At 40.2% G+C, this 20742-nt stretch overlaps 1 protein-coding gene across 1 annotated transcript; it reads right to left on the reverse strand.

Annotated features, from left to right (window-relative positions):
- Window positions 1–447: 447 nt before the first annotated feature.
- Window positions 448–20140, reverse strand: BGN (biglycan). Its single transcript, XM_039361344.1, has 7 exons — window positions 19867–20140; window positions 13750–13862; window positions 12953–13166; window positions 10255–10365; window positions 9189–9282; window positions 4394–4532; window positions 448–649 (listed from the first exon to the last, which is right to left on the reverse strand). The coding sequence occupies exons 1-7, from the start codon at window positions 20102–20104 to the stop codon at window positions 452–454; spliced, it is 1107 nt and encodes a 368-aa protein (XP_039217278.1). The 5' UTR covers window positions 20105–20140; the 3' UTR covers window positions 448–451.
- Window positions 20141–20742: the final 602 nt, after the last annotated feature.

The following is a 20742-nucleotide window of genomic DNA, read 5'->3' on the forward strand; positions in this document are numbered from 1 at the left end:
ATGCAAACAAAACTATAGCCCAGAATCCCTTCAATTCCCAACCACCCCCCACCCTGTTCTGCCCCAAACAAGCCAGCATTAGCATCAAACCGGTTGGAACTAGAAAGACAAGTACTTGTTTGCAGATCATAAAGAGCTGATTTCAAATGCAGGAGTAATGTAGGCTAGTTAAATGGACCATATTGTAAAATCTTCATCTATTTCTCTTCCCTTTGCTCTATGAACTTCTTTCCCATCCCTTGCTCTATCCTGGATATTGACTGGCTCATAGAAGCCAACAATTCTCGACTTTTTTGTTAGCATGACCTTACCGGTGATTCCCACTTCTCCAGAACAGGCTTCGTTTCACTGTTGCCTTTTTCACATCCCCCCTCCCTACTCCCACCCCCTCCTTTCCCCATTGGGTTTACCTTGTCCCTCTATACCCAACCCTCCCTCCCTCGTTTATTCTTTATTTTTTGTAGTTGCCAAACTGGATAGCCAGGCGGTCAGTGGCACAGCGGAAAGTGGCTGGTTGAACTTCCCAGTAAGGCACAGGGTTGCCAAAAAGGCTGATTCCATGATACGAGGCACGTTTTACCCCAAAGCCCACAGGGCAGAAATCGTTAACGCCAACATGAGTAATGTTGTTGGAATGCAAGTACACCACCTGTGGAAGAAGACATAAGAACTGGTTAGAAGTGGAGGGTCAACTGGACTTACCTTCATCAATGGAGACATTTATCTTGAACACAGGTAGTCCACGACTTTACAACCACAACTGGGACCAGAGTTTCTATTGCTAAGCAAGGTGGTTGTTAAGTGAACTGTGCCTGATTTTATGATTTTTTTGCTATGGTTGTTAAGTGAATCACTGCAGTGATTAAATGAGTCACATAGTCATTAAGCTTGCCCCATTGACTTGGAAGCGAGATTGGAAATTGAAATGGCAATCACGTGATTCTAGGACACTGCAACCATCATAAATACTTGATGGCTGTCAAGTACTCAAATTTGACCATGCGACCATGGGGATGCTGCAACAGTCATAAGTGTGAGGACCTGTCATAAGTAATTTTTTCAGGGTCATTGTAACTTCAAACAGTTGCTAAATGAATGGTTGTAAGTTGCCTGTAAAGACCTATATCTGTATGCTAAAACTGGATCCAGTGTTCAGGTTTCCCATTTTGATACACTTAGTGGTCCATGAGTAACACTTGATGAAATTCCAGAAGCCTAAGAAATTAAGGCAAGATTAAGATTTTGAGGAAACAGACAGACTCCTGTTTAAAACCTTGCCTCTCCCCATAATGAGACGATGGGAAATAACATTTCTGCAAGTGGTAAGAACAGGAAGACCATAAGCAAGAAGGAACATACGTATCTTTCCCTCAGATCATATTCGTTTGAATTTGAGATACCTTGAAGCTAACAAAATGGCTACAGATACCGCATGGAATCTATCATTCTTGATGGTGAAACTTTTGTAAAACATCATATATACACACACACACACACACACACACACACACACACACACACACACACACATACATACATATATATATATATATATATATATATATATATATATATGTATATTGCTGCTCGAAGCACGAAGCTGAAAACACCAGCCTGAAGATGACGAATGGGACTTCGTAGAAACGTCGCCAAGACACTTCCAATTTTACGCGGGGGAAAACCCGAACAACCAAAGACCTACACACATATATATATGAGAGATTTTCACGGGTATTTGTATGTAGGTCTTTGGTTGTTCGGGTTTTCTCCCGCGTAAAATTGGAAGTGTCTTGGCCACGTTTCGACAAAGTCCCATTCGTCATCTTCAGGCTGGTGTTTTCAGCTTCGTGCTTTGAGCAGCAATGTGTGGTCTTAGCTGTTTCTTCCTTTTAACTGCCAGTGGGGGTATGAACTGATTGGGTGGGAGCTTGGCTGTGTTCTGATTGGGTGGAGGTGTGTTCTGAATGGTTAGGGGCTTGGCTGTGCTCTGATTGGCTGGGGGAGTGTTCGTTTGGTTGTGCTCAGGTTAGTCTGAGTTGCAGAGGGGTTTAAGATTTTGGGCTGCCTTGCTATTTTTTGGCTTCGCGTTCGTGGTTGTGCCTCCTCTTCATGGAGGGTGTCAGTTTGCTTCATGTATGGATTGGAGGGGTTTAAAGTGGCTAATGATGCAGCTATGGTCTGGTTTCTGGTTTGTGGTCATGCCTCGTCATCGGTGTGGCTTTGGGTTTGTTTTTTGCGTGGATGTGTGGTGGTGACATCCTGTGTGGTTTTTGTGAGTGTGGGTCTAGCACTGGTCTATTAAAGCAGCTGATGACCATATTGGCTGGGAATGATGGGGGCTATAGTCCTAATACAGCTGGAAGGCACTATGCTAGGGAAAGCTGTTTCAGACAAATTATTTTCCCAACAATGGTATTAGTAAGCCAAAATGAAGAACAAAAAAACTCAGAATCCCAGTTAAGTCATTGGGTCCTTTTGTATACATATTTAACAAAGTTTGTTTTAGCAACAATTGGAATTTGTTGGGAATGTGGTGGGGGTTAGTTTTGGGTGGAAGAGAAAGGGAAGGAGATTCAATTGATTCAGATTGCCATAGGAAAGCTGAATGTCTAAAGATCATGAATTCATATAATGGTTTTACAGCAACGAGAAATAAGCTTTATTGATTTCAGCACAGTGTCCTTCCAAGGACACAACAATTTCCAACTTTGCTGTTATTTGTATTGTTAACTGAGTTTTGTAAATTGTACAATATCCATTTTTCCTAGCAGGATAACTATATCTAAAGCTCTCAGATCTGTAACCCTTACCTTGACAAAATGGTGCATGATAGGGCAAATCTTTTGGAACCAAGCAACCTCAAATGGACTACCTTACAGAATACATCCAAAATCTGGGACCCATGACTCTTATGGGATTGAAATTTGTCATTTTTTAAAAAAACATTTTGTGATAAAAATTATCATAAAGCATTTTATGGCTATACAAAATGTCATAAAACATTTCTTGTGGTGAACTCCTGATGTTTGACTGCACTATACAGTTCAACACGGGCTACTTTCAAGCTAGATACATCTCTAAATATCTTCCTGAATTATTAAGAATTTTTCAAGTACATTAGAAGCTCTGCCACTGTTGAAGGTATTGAGGGATCTGATAAGGATCTTTGAAAAGATGATCCAAAGGATCATGGGTTGTCTAGTAGATTTTAAAATTCCATGCAAATAACCATGATTATTACAGTAGCACAAGATACTCTGAAACTATAAAATACAGATAAATATATTGTTTTTATGCACCACAGAGAATTTGCAAAATCAGTTTGCTGGGTTCTGGGTTCATAGTTCTGGACTTGCAGTGCAACAGAGCCAGATTCACTATGGAAAGGGACATGAAAGACAGTTTGGAACCAAAAAGGCAATATATGGATTGGTAAAGGATGGCAATGTCTTGTTCCATTTGAATGTTTTCTATAGGTATTTCAAAACAGAATCAAGAAGACAGAGTTCTAGATATCTATGGGTCATGTCATCCCAATCAATTTTCTAAGGTTGCTCATTGTTGAAGTTTGAAGTATGATCTCCTAGATTCCATGTCCTTCCTGAAACCTAGATCATAGGGTCATAGAATCATAGGGCTGGAAGGGACCTGGGAAGTCTTCTCATCCAACCCCACACCCAAGGCAGGAGTCCTTATTCCATCCCGAACAAACGGTTGTCTAATCTTTTCCTGAAAATTTCCAGTGATGGAGTATCCACAACTTCAGGAGGCAAACCATTCCATTGACTAATTGTTCTTACTGTCAGGAAACTTCTCCTTAGTTCCAGGCGGGATCTTCCTCTAAAGATCTTCCATCCATTGCTTCTTGTCCTGCCCTCATGTGCTTTGGAGAATAAATTAACCCCCTCTTCCCTGTGACAGCAGTTCAAGTATTAAAAGATGGCCATCATGTCACCCGTAAGCCTTCCCTTCATTAGGCTAAACATACTTAGTTCCCTGAACTGTTCATCACATAGTCTAGCTTTTAGACCCCTTATCGTGTTTATTACTCTTCTATCTGACTCTTTCTAGGATCTCAGCATCTTTTTTATATGATGGTGACCAGAAACAGACACAGTATTCCAAGCGTGGCCTTACTAGTACTATAAAGAGTGGTACTATCACTTCTCATTATCTTGACGTTAGCCTTGTGTTGTTGCAGCCTAGGATTGCATTGGCTCTTTTGGCAGTTGCAGCACACTGCTGGCTCATGGTTAAGCAGAGTACGTAGACCCTTCTCACAAAAACTACTGCTGAGCCAGGTATTGTTTATTTCATACCTGTGGATTTGGTTTTTCCTGTCTAAATGCAGGACCTTACTTTTCTCACCACAGAACTGCATCTTATTGGTTACCTGCAGAAACTTGAGATCAGGCAATCCTGGGGGGACTCTTGAGAGCTTGTTGTTATCCAAGTGCAACTCACGTAGGATAGGCAGGAAAGCAAGACTGCCATTCTCAATCATGCGAATATTGTTGTGTCCGAGGCCCAATCTATGAGGAGAGAAAGGGGATATAAAGTTAAGTGGAGATTTAGTGTGATGCCAACTTGTGTACTTTACAATGCAGAAGAAGATCAGCCCTCACTTCCTTGCATTCACTTTGCCAATGAGGTGTTTTTCCTTGTTCCCCCCACCACTCTGCCCCAAAATTCTTTCTCAAATTACTGGAAGTCTAAAACTGCAGAGGTGGGGACAAGCCATGAAATGGAAGAGTAAAGATTTTTCTTACTTTTCCTTCCTTCAGCTATGGAATCTTTGTTGCAGTTGCCCTGTTTTGATTACAAAATTTTAGATGGAATTCCGATGATGGGAAGATTACAAATAGTAATCACATGACCCAGGACAGTGCAATTGTTAAAAAACATGTCAGTTGACAAACATCCGAATTTTGATCACATGAGCAGGGGGATGCTGCAACAGTAGTAGGCGTGAAAACTAGTTGTAAGTCACTTTTTTTTCAGTGCCATTGTAACTTTGAATGGTCACTAAACGAATGGTTGTAAGTCCGGGACTACCTGTACAGCACTCTTACTTTTCCCCTAATAAAGTTTTGGAGAAGGGAGAGCTAGAAGACAGACCCAAAATCACTTAAGTAGTTTCTCTAACTGAGTTACAGAATTGAAACTAGTTGCCCTAGTCTAGCATCTCCACCATCCTGGCTCCTACTGGTTATGTGTGAATTCAGTTTCCATCTAATAAACAGCATAAAGTTTGTGGACAGGAGCAAGTCCCAAGTCCTTCGATAAAGTCCACCCTTTCGACTCTGTGAGCCAAGGGAAAGTAACATTTGAAGACCAGATTTCTTTTGGTCCTGGTTGCTTTTTTGCAGCTTACCCATCAAAGATGTGTCTGTCTGTATTACAGATTGCACATCAAAGCTCAGGCAATATAGTTAAATATTATAGATGACAGATGAAGATGGTGATGAATGAGAAAACAAAGACCAATCAGTCTGTGCATTTGTGTACAGATATTTCAATTTCCAAATGAAGCAGGAAACAAATGTATGATTACGCTGCCATCTTCTGTCTGATTCTCTCCAGTCAGCTACCTCATTCCTTCATGCAGCAAGCAGATGTCTGGGTGTGCCACACCAACTGCAGCTATGGATTGGATAAGTGGACCAATAAGGAAAAGGTGAGAAGGAGACGCAGAAGGATTTCGGCTGCTGTTTGGTGTAAGATATAAAAGTTCACATTTCTAGAGTCTGGATGGCGATGCTATTTGGAGCCTATTTAAGCAGAAGCGAACGCAACAGAAGCTTCCTTTTTACTGTACCACAGTGTTTTTTCTGGCTAGGGAATGCAGGCTGGGTTTTCTGGGAGTTGAAGTCCACACATCTTAAAGTTGCTGAGTTGAAAAATAGTGCTGTACCACCACCTCAGAATACACATGGGGTTTACAAGAGTTGCGTGTCTGAAAGCTGTGCTCCAGAGGTATTAATGCTCTGTGTGCAATTTTGTGTGAAATAAGGCCAGCGTTAAGATAAGTGACTTTTCTGGCTGGAAAAACTGCCAGACTTCCTGAGTATGGCTTCAACTTGAATGTCTTCATCCAAAATATTGACAAACATTAGGAGCTGGTCCCCAAGGAGGAACACAAATGCAACGTGGAAAGCAGAGGATAAAATCATGTCCCTGAGCAGTTGTCTTAACTGTACCTCATCAAAGGCTAGGATGCCCCATGCAGTAAAGCATGTGGGCCTCCAATGGGCACTGAGTTTGATCTTATGGGGCAGTAACAACTTTGGGTAGTAATTCAATATGCAGAGCAACCCAAAGGGAAAAATGAAAATCCTTTTTCTAGCACTGCAGTCAAGCTGCTATTAACATTTTTTTAAAACTCAGAAAATTCTTTCTTCTCCTGTCATTGCATCCAAATCAGCCCAAAATCAATGCATAAAAATCAAAAGTGGAGGGATTCAATCCTGAATCAAGGACCTTAATCTTTTGGGCTTTGTCTGATTTTTATACAATAGAAATGATGAAAAGAATGGCCTCTTGAGAGGCAGGGAAAGCAAATTCTTAGAAAAGACTTTCCTGATCAAGTTTGTCTCTTCAGATCAAAATGCTTAAAGGAAAGGAATTAGAACACCCGTTAAAAAGTTGCTAACAAATATAGCTCTTTCCCCCTCTAGTGGCTGAAATAGATATTGAACTTAAAACGGTGAGATCATATTTAGGCCTAGTTTAAATAGGTGTGAAGCTTATATAATAAAATAATAAAAACTCCACCTCCTATTTTTTTCATCTTTCTCAGATGAAGCACTGACTTTATTGTATCTATGTTATATTATTTAGAACAACATTAGTTCTCCAAATATAAATTTATGAATTGGAGGATAGGCTAAAATTCGCCTCACTGGACAACTTAATGACTATTTCTAAGAGTGATTCTACTTCAGTTATTAAGTCATTTCCTTTATCAGATTAACAGAAAACAATTGAAAAATTTAGAAAACTGAATTTTTGCCAGTTGATTTTCCAGGCCTGTCTTCTCAATCTGACTAGAAACTGTTTTAATTCTTTGAAATTATACTCTATAATAAAATATGGTGAAAAACAAATATTTTATCATTCTCTGACTTGAGGTTGCATGTTCAATTTGTTTATCACATTCACACAGCCACCATCTTTGTTCATTGATTGTTTTAGATGTGATATAGAGACCACTCAATAACTTAAAATGGCTTGGTGATGGCTGTTTTAAGTCATCCATGACAGGGGAGAAAGGAAAGAAACCAGCTGGCACAATTGCACATGGTCACACTTAATTATACACCATATTGAGCATGCTGTGCTGTAGTAGGCTCCACATTTGCATATTTCTACCTCCCATTTCATGCTTGGAATACCTTCTGCTAGTCTGAACCATGGAAGATTACTTATGATGACCTCATACAGTTGCAGTTCTTCTCTAGCTTGGAGGAGCAAGGTCATGAGCAGCATCCTGACTAATCACTGAGCACGGTTGAAAATGCTTTCACCTACAGCCTGTGGGAAGGGGGGGGGGGGGGAACGGCAGTTGAAGTTTCTCAGGAGCTTGTTGCTAGGGAGACCACAGCTGAGCTGGGTGGATATTTTAAACCCCCAGACATTTTAACATTTTAGCCAGTTAAAGATTCTGAAGGAGTGCTTTTGTGGCAAAAAAAAAAAAAAAAGGAAAAAGGAAAAAGGAAAACGAGAGGGAGGCAGTCCAGATCTCCCTGACACTGGTAGGAGATGACTGATGTTACAGGTGTAGGTTTAGAAATAGAGAACTGGAATGAATCAATATCTAGTTCTGCCTACCCAGGTAGTTAGTGGGGGCTCTCCTTCATTTTAACAGAATGCCTCTCCTCTCCTCTCCTCTCTCTTCCCCTTCTTCTCCTTTCTTATTTGGTGAAACATTTTAAAGAAATGCACCTCTTAAATGCTGAAGCAGAATTGGTGGCCCAACTGTAGGGATTGCAAGTCAGGAACAAGGGAGTAAATGGTTGTTTGTATCTTTTGGGCACCAGCTGGTGAAAAGCTCTATTTTTGTGTTTTGAATACTGTACATTTGTTTTCTCTTTGCACTTCCTGTTTGCTTCTTATAGATAATCTGGGCTTTAAACACATGCTTCTTGAAAATCTATAACCCTCCGTTTTAGCTATAATTTGTAGTATGTTTTAATTAGGAGGATGGAAGTTGACTTTGGGCCCATATTTGGCACCTGGGCAGATTGTCCCCAGCATGAGGGGGGGGGCATCTAGGCAGAAACCTCCAAGATAGGATCACTCTGTCAGCTACCAAGTTATGGAAGAGATGGAACAACTTTGCTATATGTGCACAAAAATTAAAACTCAGTGGATCTCCTCCCTTGGTCCTTCTAACTCCATATACTGTATGGCATTTGGTTTTGTGAACAACAAGAAGTGATTCCCTGCAAAGACCTTGGAATTACAAGGCCAGAGGAAAAGGAAATGAGGAAAGAAGGTTCAAGGCCAGAGACAAAGTATTATTGTTACATCATGCTAAAAAGTGAACCATAATTGCATCTCTAGGGAAACTAAAACTTGTATCAAAAGTATCGTGAGGATGACCAGTAAAAAAGGAACATTCCTTCCATGTTTAAAAAATAACTCTTACTATATATTCACTCTGAACATTTCCTATTTTCTAAACACATTTTTGCCAGCTTGATAAAACACAATTTGCTTCCTACTATTGTATTCCCCCCCCCCTTTTTTTTTTTCCTGTGCAACTAACTTTGAAGCAAGGAACTGCTTTGGCTTCCTTGTTTAGAATGGGCAATGAGAAATTGTGGACAGACTTGAAGTAGGATAATTTCCTTTTTTTAAAAATACTCAAGCTTATTTTCATTTCTCATCTTTATGTTGCAAAGTCTGAAATCAACTGCCTTGTACCTCAGTCATACCCTAATTTGTAGTTCTCCAGATGTTGCGACTCATAAAAACTGCAGATAGTATAGCCCAGGAATGCTGGCTCAGGAATTCTGGGAGTTGAAGTCCACGAGTCATAAAAGAGCCAGGATTGCCTACCTCTGGTATAGCCAATGGTGAGAGAGGTTGCTCTGTAACATCTGGAGATTAGTGACCTTCCTATTTTGCCCCAGATTTCATCTGCACAATCCTGGCAAGTTCTTCAAGAATGACTCTCCTATTACCTGTAGATTTTGGAGTAGCGGATCAAATCCTCTAATTCAATTGCCTGGACCTTGTTGTGGTCCAGATGTAGCTCAGTTAAGGTTTCAGGGAGGTCTGGTTGGAGAAGAGTAGGAAAATATTAGTCTTTCTAAAATCCACAGCATTCCAGAGTGCTTCAAAACAGATAAAGCAACAATAAAAAGAGAGAAACTCTAATTACACAATGCACTAACAATGGTTAGCCAACTTTTATAGTTCCCTGGCTTAACTCAATGGCCTGAATTCATGTATAGCATTGAGTCATCATTAACCAAATACGCTTGTTTTGTTGAATGAACCCTGCCGTTAATGTTTTGAACTGAGAATGATGCTGCAAACAAAATAAAATGGGATATACAATAGCAGTAATGCGTTCTGAAATGCTCTGAGGCCACAACATTTGTACTGGTTTACAGAAAAGGAGAAATTTTCCTCAACAGGAGAAGAATTCCATTTCTATTTAGCATATATGAAAAAGTTCTGCTCCCAATGGAAAGCAACAGAAAAGATGGGACTTCTTGTAAAACTTCATCAGGACAATGGCTACTATGCCATTCACTGTGTCACCTCCACTACTTATGATGGCTCATCAATACCTCATAGTCGAGTTGTATATGATTTCCAGGAAATTGCAGGTTTTGTCTCTCAGTTGTCTAATACTAAATACTTCCCATCCTACTATATATAGTCTAACATTAAACTCTCCCCATCCCATATGATCTGAAATTAGGGAACTGAAAAGAAAAAAAAAGAATCCTTGCAGGAAAAAGAAAGATTTATTTTGGGAAGAAGAGACCAGAGTTCTAGGGGAAGAATAAGGGAAAATCTCTGTGTCTTATTTTTTAAAAATATGGTCTCCTTCCTGTGTCACTGCTGTGTCCCTGAATTCAGCTGATATCTCTCAGTATTCTTTGAAAAAAACAAAATAGTTCTGCACTACCTTTGGGATTAAAAACTGAGAGAAGCCATAGCCCTGGGTTTTATTAAGAGGTAGATATGGAGAAGAAAGGTAGATATGGAGAAGAAAGAATATGGAGAAGTTATCACCTTTGGGTACACCAGTGAGCTTTGCTTCTGAGATCCTCAGGTAGTTCAGTTTTAGGCCATCAAAGGCACCAGGTTCAAATCCACTATTCTCCAGAGGATTCCCACCCATTTCTGCAAAAAGAAGTAGTTTCATATAAAACAACAGTGTTCAGCTTTATCAGATCCAGATTCACCCAAGCCCTCTTCTGCAACTTATGGCATATCTTTAAAAAAATTATATATGTGTCCTTCTCCTTCTCTCTCTAAGGTAGCCATGTACAGGAAGAATTAATGAAAAGGGCTACAAACGTGGTAAGAGAGATACTGCACATCGTGATCAGTCTTTAGGAGCCAAAAGTACAATCTGTTTCTATTTGATTATGGATTAGTAAGGCCCATCTCCTCCCACCCTCCTCCAACTCAGCTCCAAATTTCCCTTTCTTGAACCCATTTTTTTCTTCTTCTTGGAAGAAGCAAATTGTACTTGCTTGCCTGAAACACGCAGTTCCACCCTCAAAGCTTATGGGAAAGCAATTAAATGTTCATTAAATGCAACGGTGATGTTAACAGAATAAGATATGTATATATGATTCTACACTTTAAATCAATTTGAATCGTTTGCATTTTTAAACAAATTTATTGGTGGAGCAATTTGGGCATTTTTCTCCAAGTGGTCTTGCAGTTGTAATAAAGGCAGGGTCCGTATTTTCCCGAAAATGAGACCCAACTGGAAAATAAGCCTTAGTATGATTTTTCGGGATACTCATAATATAAGCCTCAACCCAAAAATAAGCCCCAGTTAAGATCGTCAGCCAGCCAGACACATCTAGTGCCGTATTTCCCTGGAAATAAGACCTAACCAGAAAATATGCCCTAATGCGTCTTTTGGAACAAAAGTTAATATAAGACCCAGTCTTATTTTCGGGGAAATATGGTAGTTCTGAAAAAGTTTATTGAATGAGAAGCGAAACGTTTTCAAGGGGAAAAAATCAAGAAAGTCCAGTTGCCTTTGGAAAAGCAACTTTGGGACAATCGTGACCTGGATGACTGATAATCTCCATAGACACAAGGGGAAAGGGAGAAATGTAGGAATTAAACCACTGGGATTGATAAGAATTGGTGTCTATTTTCCATCTTGTCAGAGGACAGTCAACTGTTTAAGGTGTCTTCATCCCAGTATATAAAGTTATTAAGCTAGCTGTGCTGTGTCAAATGCCTAACTAGCTTTGCCCGAGTTTGGGCCCTGGAGTCTGATGCTTGTGGAGAGTGTAGAGACCATGACTGTGTAAGTAATTCAACAGATTTGCGCTATAGGGGTAGACCATTCATCTGATATTATTCTAAGAATGTTCTCTATTGTTATAGCCTTGCTGGATTCATGCAATGCTGCAATGGTGCTCCGCTCTCCCAGGAAATGCTAAACGTGATTCACTTCCCTTCGTGATTCTTATTTGTTTTTTTAAAACCTGTAATTCAGCTGGAGTTACACCTGAAAGGGACATGGAAGAAGGGGTACACAAAGTAGTCTAGTGATGCCTAATAGATCCCTGAGGTCACACCTATCTCACACCTGCTGCCATGCTGAGTCTGACAGATGTTTTCCCTGCCTGTTGACAATGCTGAAGGGTTTGATCAATGTGTATATTTAGGGCATTATCATTTGGAGCAGACTTGGAGCCAATGCAATAGATACAGGATAGGGATTAGCAGAGGAGGTGGGAACAAACATTTACTGGGGATGTAGATGAGTAGATAACAAACTCAGTTACAGGGAAAGGCCCTAAAAATCTTGATGGAATTTTGAAAGAGACAATGGATATTGTTAATTATGGCATCGTATTTTGAATGAGTCAAATTTGGGGGAGGGGGGAAGAACTCCTCAGCTTAACATATTCTAAAATCTTAGAAGTTTTTCAAAGCTGATCCAGGCCTATGTAAGTCCTTTCAGGAGGCAGTAGAATAATTTTGTGAATGTATTTGACATTCTAAACTGAAAAGCTCAACTTTCCGTGGATTGTGCTTTAATCTATTCTCAAACATACTTAATGAACACAGTTAAGAAGAAAAGTATATGCAGATTCCCACAGTTCTTTTGCTCATGCTTTGTTCCTAAGTAAGTAAATAAACTGGAAACGAACACTTTCAAACTTCATCTGAAGCCAATATTTAGTTTATTCCTCCCAAATTGCTGGCTTGCAAAGGTAGAGTTCTTTGGAAAGGTGAAAAAAATGGATTTCTGAGCCCTCTATTCTTGATTTTTTTTATTTGCTCATAGGTTCACATGAACAATGGAAAAGGACCTCTATGCAAATGTAGCCAATTGACTCTGATTTGTTAATGTTCATTCTGTGCTTTTTCTCAACTGTATTGTGCATATCACTCTATGCATGCTATAAATTTATGCAAATGAAGATGATTATGAAAACGTATGCCAGGAAGGCAAATAAGGTCAGAATATAAATTGACTGTTAATGTATATTTGCATTTCCAAAACACTGGGTAACATTGGGAGCTGCAGTGGCCTTTTGGTCTAGTCTTGCTTGCTATTAACCATATTTTTTTTTAATGGACCAACCAACATGTCACACAATATTGGATGCAATTTTCTTCATTCTAGAGAACCATTCATTGGGGTCTGTGTCTATGTTTCTAAAGAAAAGGAGCAAATACAAGGCGGGCCTTTGGGAAAGAAAAGTGGGGAGAGGTGGTGATGCCTCACCAATGCAATTCATATTGTGGAGCCCATTGAAGACAGCTTTGGGGATCTTCTTGATTTTGTTCTCATGGATCCGGAGTTCCACCAAGGAGTTGGGCAGGTTAGGAGGAATCTCCACCAAGTTGTTCTTGGAGATGTAGAGTTTCTGCAGCTTAATCAGAGGGCTAAAAGCCTTTGGATGGATCTTGGAGATCTTATTGTTCACCAATACCAAAGCCTGTGGGTAGAGTCATAGAAAGAGATGACATGTGAGCAGCATTTAAGCATGTGCTGACATAGATGTAAGAAGGTGGAATCTATTATTATCCTGGCAACCCATTTTTGCAGCTAGAGAAATTTGCGAGGAAGTCCTGCAGAAAAATTAGGTATCAGATTCCCATTGGTACAAATAAGACATCTGCACACTTCCCAAGTCTGCTTGCAGATGGTAATCATATAAAGAAAGGAGCAATACTGTAGACAAGATAGATGCAATTATTTGCACTGGGAAAAAAACAATTTAAGGAATGGAGTGAGACTTGCAGAAATCTTTTAGCAGAGTATCATGATAAAGAATACAGCTAGTGGCTCAAGGTTTCCAGGAAACATAATCCCAGGTGTTTGAGAGAAGTGGAGGTTGCAAATAGTGAAGGCCATTCATGTTGAGATGTTCAGTGTTCCAGGATCCAGTCCTGGCAGAATAAATAGATTTTAGTGCTACACCTGAATGAAGCTACTGTATATTCAGAGTGAACCCAGCTAGGTTCTCCTGTCCTACTTATATCCATTAGAAGTGGGGAGGGGTCTTTGGCAGTACATACATAGAGGCGAAAGAGCCCTTTAAAGTCATCTTTGCGCAGCTCCGTAATGTGGTTGTTTTGCAGATCTAGTAATGTGGTGTCTGGCGAGATTTCCTTAGGCACTTGCTTGAGACCTGGAAAAAACAGAAACAGGCAAGTCAGAAAAGTCAAGATTGGCTACACAGATAGATGAAGGGATATCCAGGGCAGATAGGCCTGGCCAGGCTGAAACAGGACCAGCTAGACAAGGCTGGAAAGCCAAAGTGGACGGGGCCCTGTACTGTGAATCCCAGAGAAGAGAATGAATTTAGCACCTGCTGAAATTAAGGCTCTGGAGCCCTCGCTTCTTTTGCACTTGGCTATTCAGCCCCACACATTAATCACAGCCCACATTAATAAGATTATCTACCCAAGCAAGGAGGAAAAATATTCAAATTCTTGTTTTACAATTTATCAGTGAATTTTAAAAACCTTGCAAGCCGTATAAATAAATTAGCAATAAGTATTCCACCCGCTTTTCCCGCTTCTCCCTTATCATGAAGCGTAATCAATGATGTGTGTGTGTGTGAGGTAGAGCATCATGAATGGCCAGGAGAACCAAAAAGGGGCAGCACTTGTGGTCCAGCATGCTTTCCAGTTTCTTTGCTCCCTTTGCTTGCAATTGTTTCTTGCTAACTCACAATGTATGACATAAAGCAACAGTGTTTGGGTTTTCCACACATCTGTCAGCCAGTGAGTTGAGACAGTCCAGCACAGCAACATCACTTTCACAACTTGATAGTTGCAAATGTCCACAAGAACGAGAGCATGAAGATTAGAAGCTCCACCTTTTAGAGTATCATACTGCCTTACAGTTAGCTCTGCATCAATATGCAAAGTACATACAATCCACCAAGTACTGTTGCTCAGTTGTACCTGGCTGAGGCTATTGTAAGCCACTGAACCATAGGAAATCATAAGCTGTCTTTGCAAGATTTGCTGTTTCCTTGAGAACAGTGATGGCCTGGCGACTTTCAAGAGTTGGGCTCCCCTGCATTGTCTTGAGAAGCTGCTTCATGTCATTTTACAGAGGAACTGTGTATTTAAGGATGGTATATAGCTCAAGGGCAGAGGGCGAATGCCTTGCATGCAGAAAACATCATGTTCCTGCCTTGCTCTCTGCAGCCAAAAATGGATTGCATGGAAGAAACTGATGGGAGGGAGGGGGCAGAGCTCCAATTGAGAGTTTGGAGGGACACTGCCACCACCAGCCAGAACTGGTGTAGATGAAACAGAAATGCCTTCAGCAACTTGATTGTCCTCTTTCTGTCTAGAACAGAACAAAAAAAATGTGCGTTGCTTTGGGAGCTATTTTGCTCAGAAAATGGGCCACTGGCAGAATGCCAGTTCTGGCTCTCCTGCAGTGCTCAACTGGTGAGAGCTCTGATCTCAGCATTTTGAGCAGGAACGAAGATGTTTGCATGGCCAGCATTGAAATATTTTGCAGCAGTTGGAGATGGGAAATGCATCCATGCAGAAGCATCCTCTGGCATATTCCCAACTCACATTATGATCCGGAACTCCACATCAGCTTTTCCATAACTGGCTGTACTTCCTCCTCCTCCTCCTCCCTCCCTCCCTCCCTCCCAAAAAATTCTTATGATCTGGACTGACAAGCTGTGCCTTGGTTCTGATTAAAACAAAAACATGTCAGCATTCCAAGGAATTCCTCTCTCTGCGTGGGTGGAACAATACTGGCAGCTGAGTCACTTCTTCATTAGCTCAGTGAAATACAGTCCTGAGCCCTGGCACAACAGTCTTATTCTGATCTGATCACTGGATCACAATAAACCATGCTGTATAATGGGCTGCTACCGGTATTACAGTCACAATATCCTCATGTGGATTCGTTGTGACACTGCCCACATACTGCATTCATCTGTTTACCCTGTTTATAGTCACACAATGCTAAGTCACACTTGGTAAATCTGATGTGGCTCACACATGATTAATGTGCCAGAAGCAAGCTTTTATTCAAGGCTACAAGAGGGATGAGGGATAGACACTGCTTCTACACATGCCTGAAAAATATTCACAGAATTGTTGCTGCTGTGTTAAAAGTATGTGGTAGAGATGTTTTCTTTATCAACTGCATTGGAGATGCCTTGTCTGGAATGAACATTAAATTCTTGCAAAAACTGCATCTGTTGAATGTCTGCTTGTCTGTCTCTAATTTATTCTCTAAGTCTTAACTATTAATTTACAGTGATTAAGATGGCCTAACTCACAACTCCATGAAGAAATCCTGTTGCACAGCTCAGAATTATCAATAGTGAAGACTTGTATTTTATTTTACCTTGACCGCTTCAAACAAGGCCATTCATGGGCTGGCTCAATGAAGAATGAATAAACTACTGCAAGTGACTGTTTCAAAAAACCGGAAGCAAAATAGAGGTTTTAAAAAAAAAAAAAAATTACCTGCTCTGAAGCCTTTTGTGAGTTTCACAAATACACAGATAATCTGGCAATCAGAATTTCATTCCTAGGCACCCTTTTCTTCTTATACAAGAAGATAGAACTGTGTCAAAATAATGCATTCAGATATACAGCTGCGCATTACACACAAAAGTCATTGAAAAGTTAACATTAAAATAAAGATGTTCCCTCACATTTATTGTTTGAGAACCTTGTTTAAGTAATTTTCTTGGGTGATTCTGGCTGTATCTCAATCTAGGGAACGGGAAAAATTGCTTCACATTCTGAGTCTGGTGACTTGGCTATCCCTAATATGCCCCTCACACATCCTCCTCTGTAATTTGTATTAGATTATACAGGTAGTCCTTACTTAGTGACCATTCAAAGCTACGATAGACCTCCCCAGAGCTGCTTGCATCCCACTTCTGGAGTTCCAATGGCCACACACCCTGTGATCACGTGATAACATTTTGGGCACTTGCCAACTAGCTTGCATTTATGGCAGTTTGCAGCACCCACAGTCCCATTACTGCAATTTTTAGTGTTTTTTGCCTGTTTCTGGCACTTATGTCCAGTTTCTGGCAAAAAAACCCCCAAAAAACCGTGCCGCAGATTGAAGAAAATGGGTTCATTTAATCATCAAGGCATTTGCTTAACAACCCCTGCAAAAAGGTTGTAAATTCAGTCATGGTCACCTAGTGGTCCACTTAATGATTGCCTTAATGATACTCAACGTACATATGTAACTCCAGGCTCGATTTACGTTTGTACATCAAGGATTACCTGTAGATGCTTTGGAATCAGTGTGCCCTTTTGTATAATCTGAAGAGCACAGATAGATTGAATCTGAATTTCTTGATAAATCTCTGGGTGAGCTGTAATAAGAATATCTGAGTCCCCACTATTTGACTGTAGCAGCAACAAAATCAATAGATTGGAATTAAGAGACAGAACTGTCAGCTCCATTCAGTTCTGCTCATGAAAACAAATTTCTGGACTCCAAATCCTTTGCTTTTAAGTGCATCTATTTCAACCAAGGTTAAAGGGTTTTGTTGGGGGTGGAGCGGAGGGAGCTTTAGTTAAAAATGAAACTGAAAATCAGAATTGGTAACCTTGAAATTTGCCTATCATTGCTAAAGGAGATACATACACATGTATGTACCTAGATACACATATGCACATTGTTCTAACCTTGGAAGGGGGCTAAAACCTTTTATAAGTCCAGAAAAATGAGATAACATTAGGAAGCCGCTCAGGCAGATTCTCCCCTGATTTATTAGGGTATGAGAAGGAAAAGGAGTGACAGCACAATCAGTCTCTTGCAGGACTTTCTATCATAATTATTAGTTTTTGTTAGTTTCTATCTCTTTAATTTAAAAAATTGAATAAAGGTTTTTTTTGTTTTTTGTTTTAAAAAAAGACACCCTTTCTTTCTTTTTCTTTTTTTTTTACTAGTATTTCAATAGCAGTCACTGGGATGGCCTGGTAATCCTATTTGAACCTACTATCCTCTGGATGGTGGCCTCGTCTCAACTCTGAGCTATGATTTATAAAATCCTGCACTTTTTACACCTGCAAAACACCCATTCAGTTGAGAAACACGTGGACAATAAAGAGCATCAGGACAGCTTTAGTCCCACCCTCATCCGAAACTTTTTTCTGTTGCCAAGGCAAGGTGTGGATTCCCTGTAAGGGAAGACCAACTATGGTGAAATGAAATAAGTGGAACAAATAATTTGAAACTTTACTCAACTGCCATGTATTTCACAGAAATATATTTGAATGTGAAATGCAACTTTGAGCAAGTGCAGAGAAGTGAAGCTCAAGTGCCCCCTTGTTCCATTTGCAACGATATTAATAAATTAATCTTAGGTTCATCTTCTTTAAAATTTAAATATAACAGATAGTTTCCAGATTGTAAAGACAGTTCTGGAGACTGTAATGTTAACAATCAGCTGTGAGGTTTTTCCTTATCAGCAGAAACCCAAAATCTCCACCCTAACAAATGCAGAGATTGTTTCTAAAATATTTTAGTTGCTGGAATTCTTGTAAAATTATCCCTTTCATTTCAACAAATCTTATTTTGGAAAGAACAATGTTCACTCTTAGGCTGTTGCCAAAGAGGCAACTAGTTAACTAGGTCTTAGCTAGTTAACCTTAGACTTTATTTTATTTTAATTTTATTTTCAAGTCAACAGATTATTTCTAATCTCTCTTATTTCTAATCTTTCTATCACTGCTTAAGGTTTGAATAAATCTGCCAGCTCAATTTTGATTTTATTGTAGTATGTGCTTTTTCTTAGTCTGAGAGTGGTTTTATTTGTGTAGTTGCACCATTTATTATATTTTACTGGTTGAGAAGAGTTTGGGAAAGAACTTTATCTCTCTTTGTACATATAGGCCATATGTCTTATATATTCAGAACATTATTTAGCACAAATGCTAATAATAATAACTGTGAAATAAGTAACAAGGATGTCTTGTAGCATGTCCTACTTTGCAGGCTAGAAAATGCTGGTTCCTAATAAAGATATGCTCTGACCACAATTTGTAAACATCTTATGGATTATCATGACTTGGTTTGTTGATATAGCTCATCTAGTTAAAAAAAAAGACACAAATTAGCTAATGACATTCTACTTTGGCGTGAACCCAATCAACTGTAATTTACAATGTGGTTTAGCACAATGGATAAACCACATAGACAGTTTCCTCTTTTATTCTTCAACTGCATTTAGAGTCTGCCCAAGAGGTCTTTGTTTACACTCAGAAGCTTATTTGACAGACAGAGTGGGGGCAAGGAAAAGGATGCCAGAATGGTAGCTGTCGTGGGAAGTTCTAGCAAGATTCATGAGAGGCATTGCAGACTTCAGCAGTATGTCAGTTTCCTTTATTTGATAATACTTTGCCTGATGGAAAGATCTAACAATTCCAGATGGTTGCTCTTATCTGTGCTCCCTTCCTTCCTTCCTTCCTTCCTTCCTTCCTTCCTTCCTTCCTTCCTTCCTTCCATCCATCCATCCATCTGCTAAAAACCTATCTAGAACTAAGGAGAAATTTCCTGATTGTGGGAAGAATTAACCAGTGGAATGGTTTGCCTCCAGAAGTTGTGAGTGCTCCATCACTGGAGGTTTTTTTAAAAAAATTGGTATAGGGCGGTGACCAGGTTGAGCCTGAGGGAAAGGTCAAATGTGTCATCAGTCTCAAGTCTCTTCACGCCCACAAGAGATCTAAGTTCAGCCCACCTTGAATTCCATTGACTCTTATCTACTGCCAATTTGCTTTGACTTTTAGTAGTTCAGATTCTAGTAGAGAGTTTAAGCTTACAATAAACCATTATATTCATTTGAACTGCCTGGATTGCCTGATTTCTGGCATTTGACAATTGGATACCCATTTAGATTGAATGGTATAGATCTCCTGCTTGCACAGGGGGTTGGACTAGAAGACCTCCAAGGTCCCTGCCAACCCTATTACCGATATTCTATGTTCTAATATTGTTTTTGGAACAATAATTTTGGAACAATTGTTTTATATTTTAAACTCTTTTGTTTCTTAGGTTTAAATTTTCCAACCATGGACATTTACCTCTGTTCATAGCACCAGGATCTCCAGAATAAATGCTAGATCACAATCTTGCCCAACTGCTGTAATCTTTCCCTCCCCCTCAGGAAAGGGACTCACCCAGATCAGAGCATTGGACCACCCTTAGGTGGCAATGACAGCCAAAGGGACAGAGGCCTGGGTAGAAAGGAATGTCTTCTGCCTCAGATCCACTCGAAGTAGGGAGGATCCCAGAAGCCTCTTCCTCTTCTTGGACCGAGGGATCGTCCATGGAGAAGTCCCAGAATCCTCTTTGTACAAATGGCAATTCACTGCTCACCAGACCCAGGAGGGGCATCAGAAGAAGGAAGTGTTCCATAGTGGGAGGTCCCAGGCTAAGATATAGAAAAGATGGGCAGAGATCAGAGTGTGCTTGGAGTTGAGATTCTCGAGATCCTCAGAATCAGAATTTCTTTATTATTGATAATAACTTTCAGCGTGGTATTATTGGGCACCTACCAAAGCCCAATGCTCTGAAAGGAGGACCATAGCTAATCTTTGGATTTTTTCTGTTCCTCTTCAGTGACATTATAACTTTGCTTAAGCCCATACCTGTTTCACTGGTTGCTCTGCCACAGCTATCCACTCCCCCCTCCCATTTTCCCCTATGAGATCTAGAGTTGCTGCCATCCCATTCTTCTCATCCCTAGATGACCATGTGGTAAATGGAAATGTCCCTTTTTGTCCTTTTGCATGAAACTGTGGTGCAACAAATTTCTTGCTGCCATAGATATAGCCAAGACCACCATCTTCATTTTGGTAGACGGCTTCAGTAATTGGTGGCTGATCCTCAGGCTGTACATTGTGACTCAGCTAACTCAGCAGACAGGAAGGGGAGAGGGAAAGGAAGGGGGAAGGGGGAAGGAAGGAAGGAAGGAAGGAAGGAAGGAAGGAAGGAAGGAAGGGAGGGAGGGAGGGAGGGAGGGAGGGAGGGAGGGAGGGAGGGACGGAAGGAAG

This window comes from Crotalus tigris, unplaced genomic scaffold (genome assembly GCF_016545835.1).
Source record: "Crotalus tigris isolate CLP2741 ecotype Arizona unplaced genomic scaffold, ASM1654583v1 scf7180000019254.217656, whole genome shotgun sequence".
NCBI classification, from domain to species: Eukaryota; Metazoa; Chordata; class Lepidosauria; order Squamata; family Viperidae; genus Crotalus; species Crotalus tigris.

Bases quoted from the DNA above. Each gene is read 5' to 3' on its own strand.
- BGN (XM_039361344.1), bottom strand. From the start codon at position 20,104: ATGGAACACTTCCTTCTTCTGATGCCCCTCCTGGGTCTGGTGAGCAGT. The intron at 13,167-13,749 runs GTATGTACTGCC...CTCTACCCACAG, and splicing joins AAGGGCTCTTTCGCCTCTAT to GCTTTGGTATTGGTGAACAA. The intron at 10,366-12,952 runs GTGAGGCATCAC...TTCTTTTTGCAG, and splicing joins CCACAATATGAATTGCATTG to AAATGGGTGGGAATCCTCTG.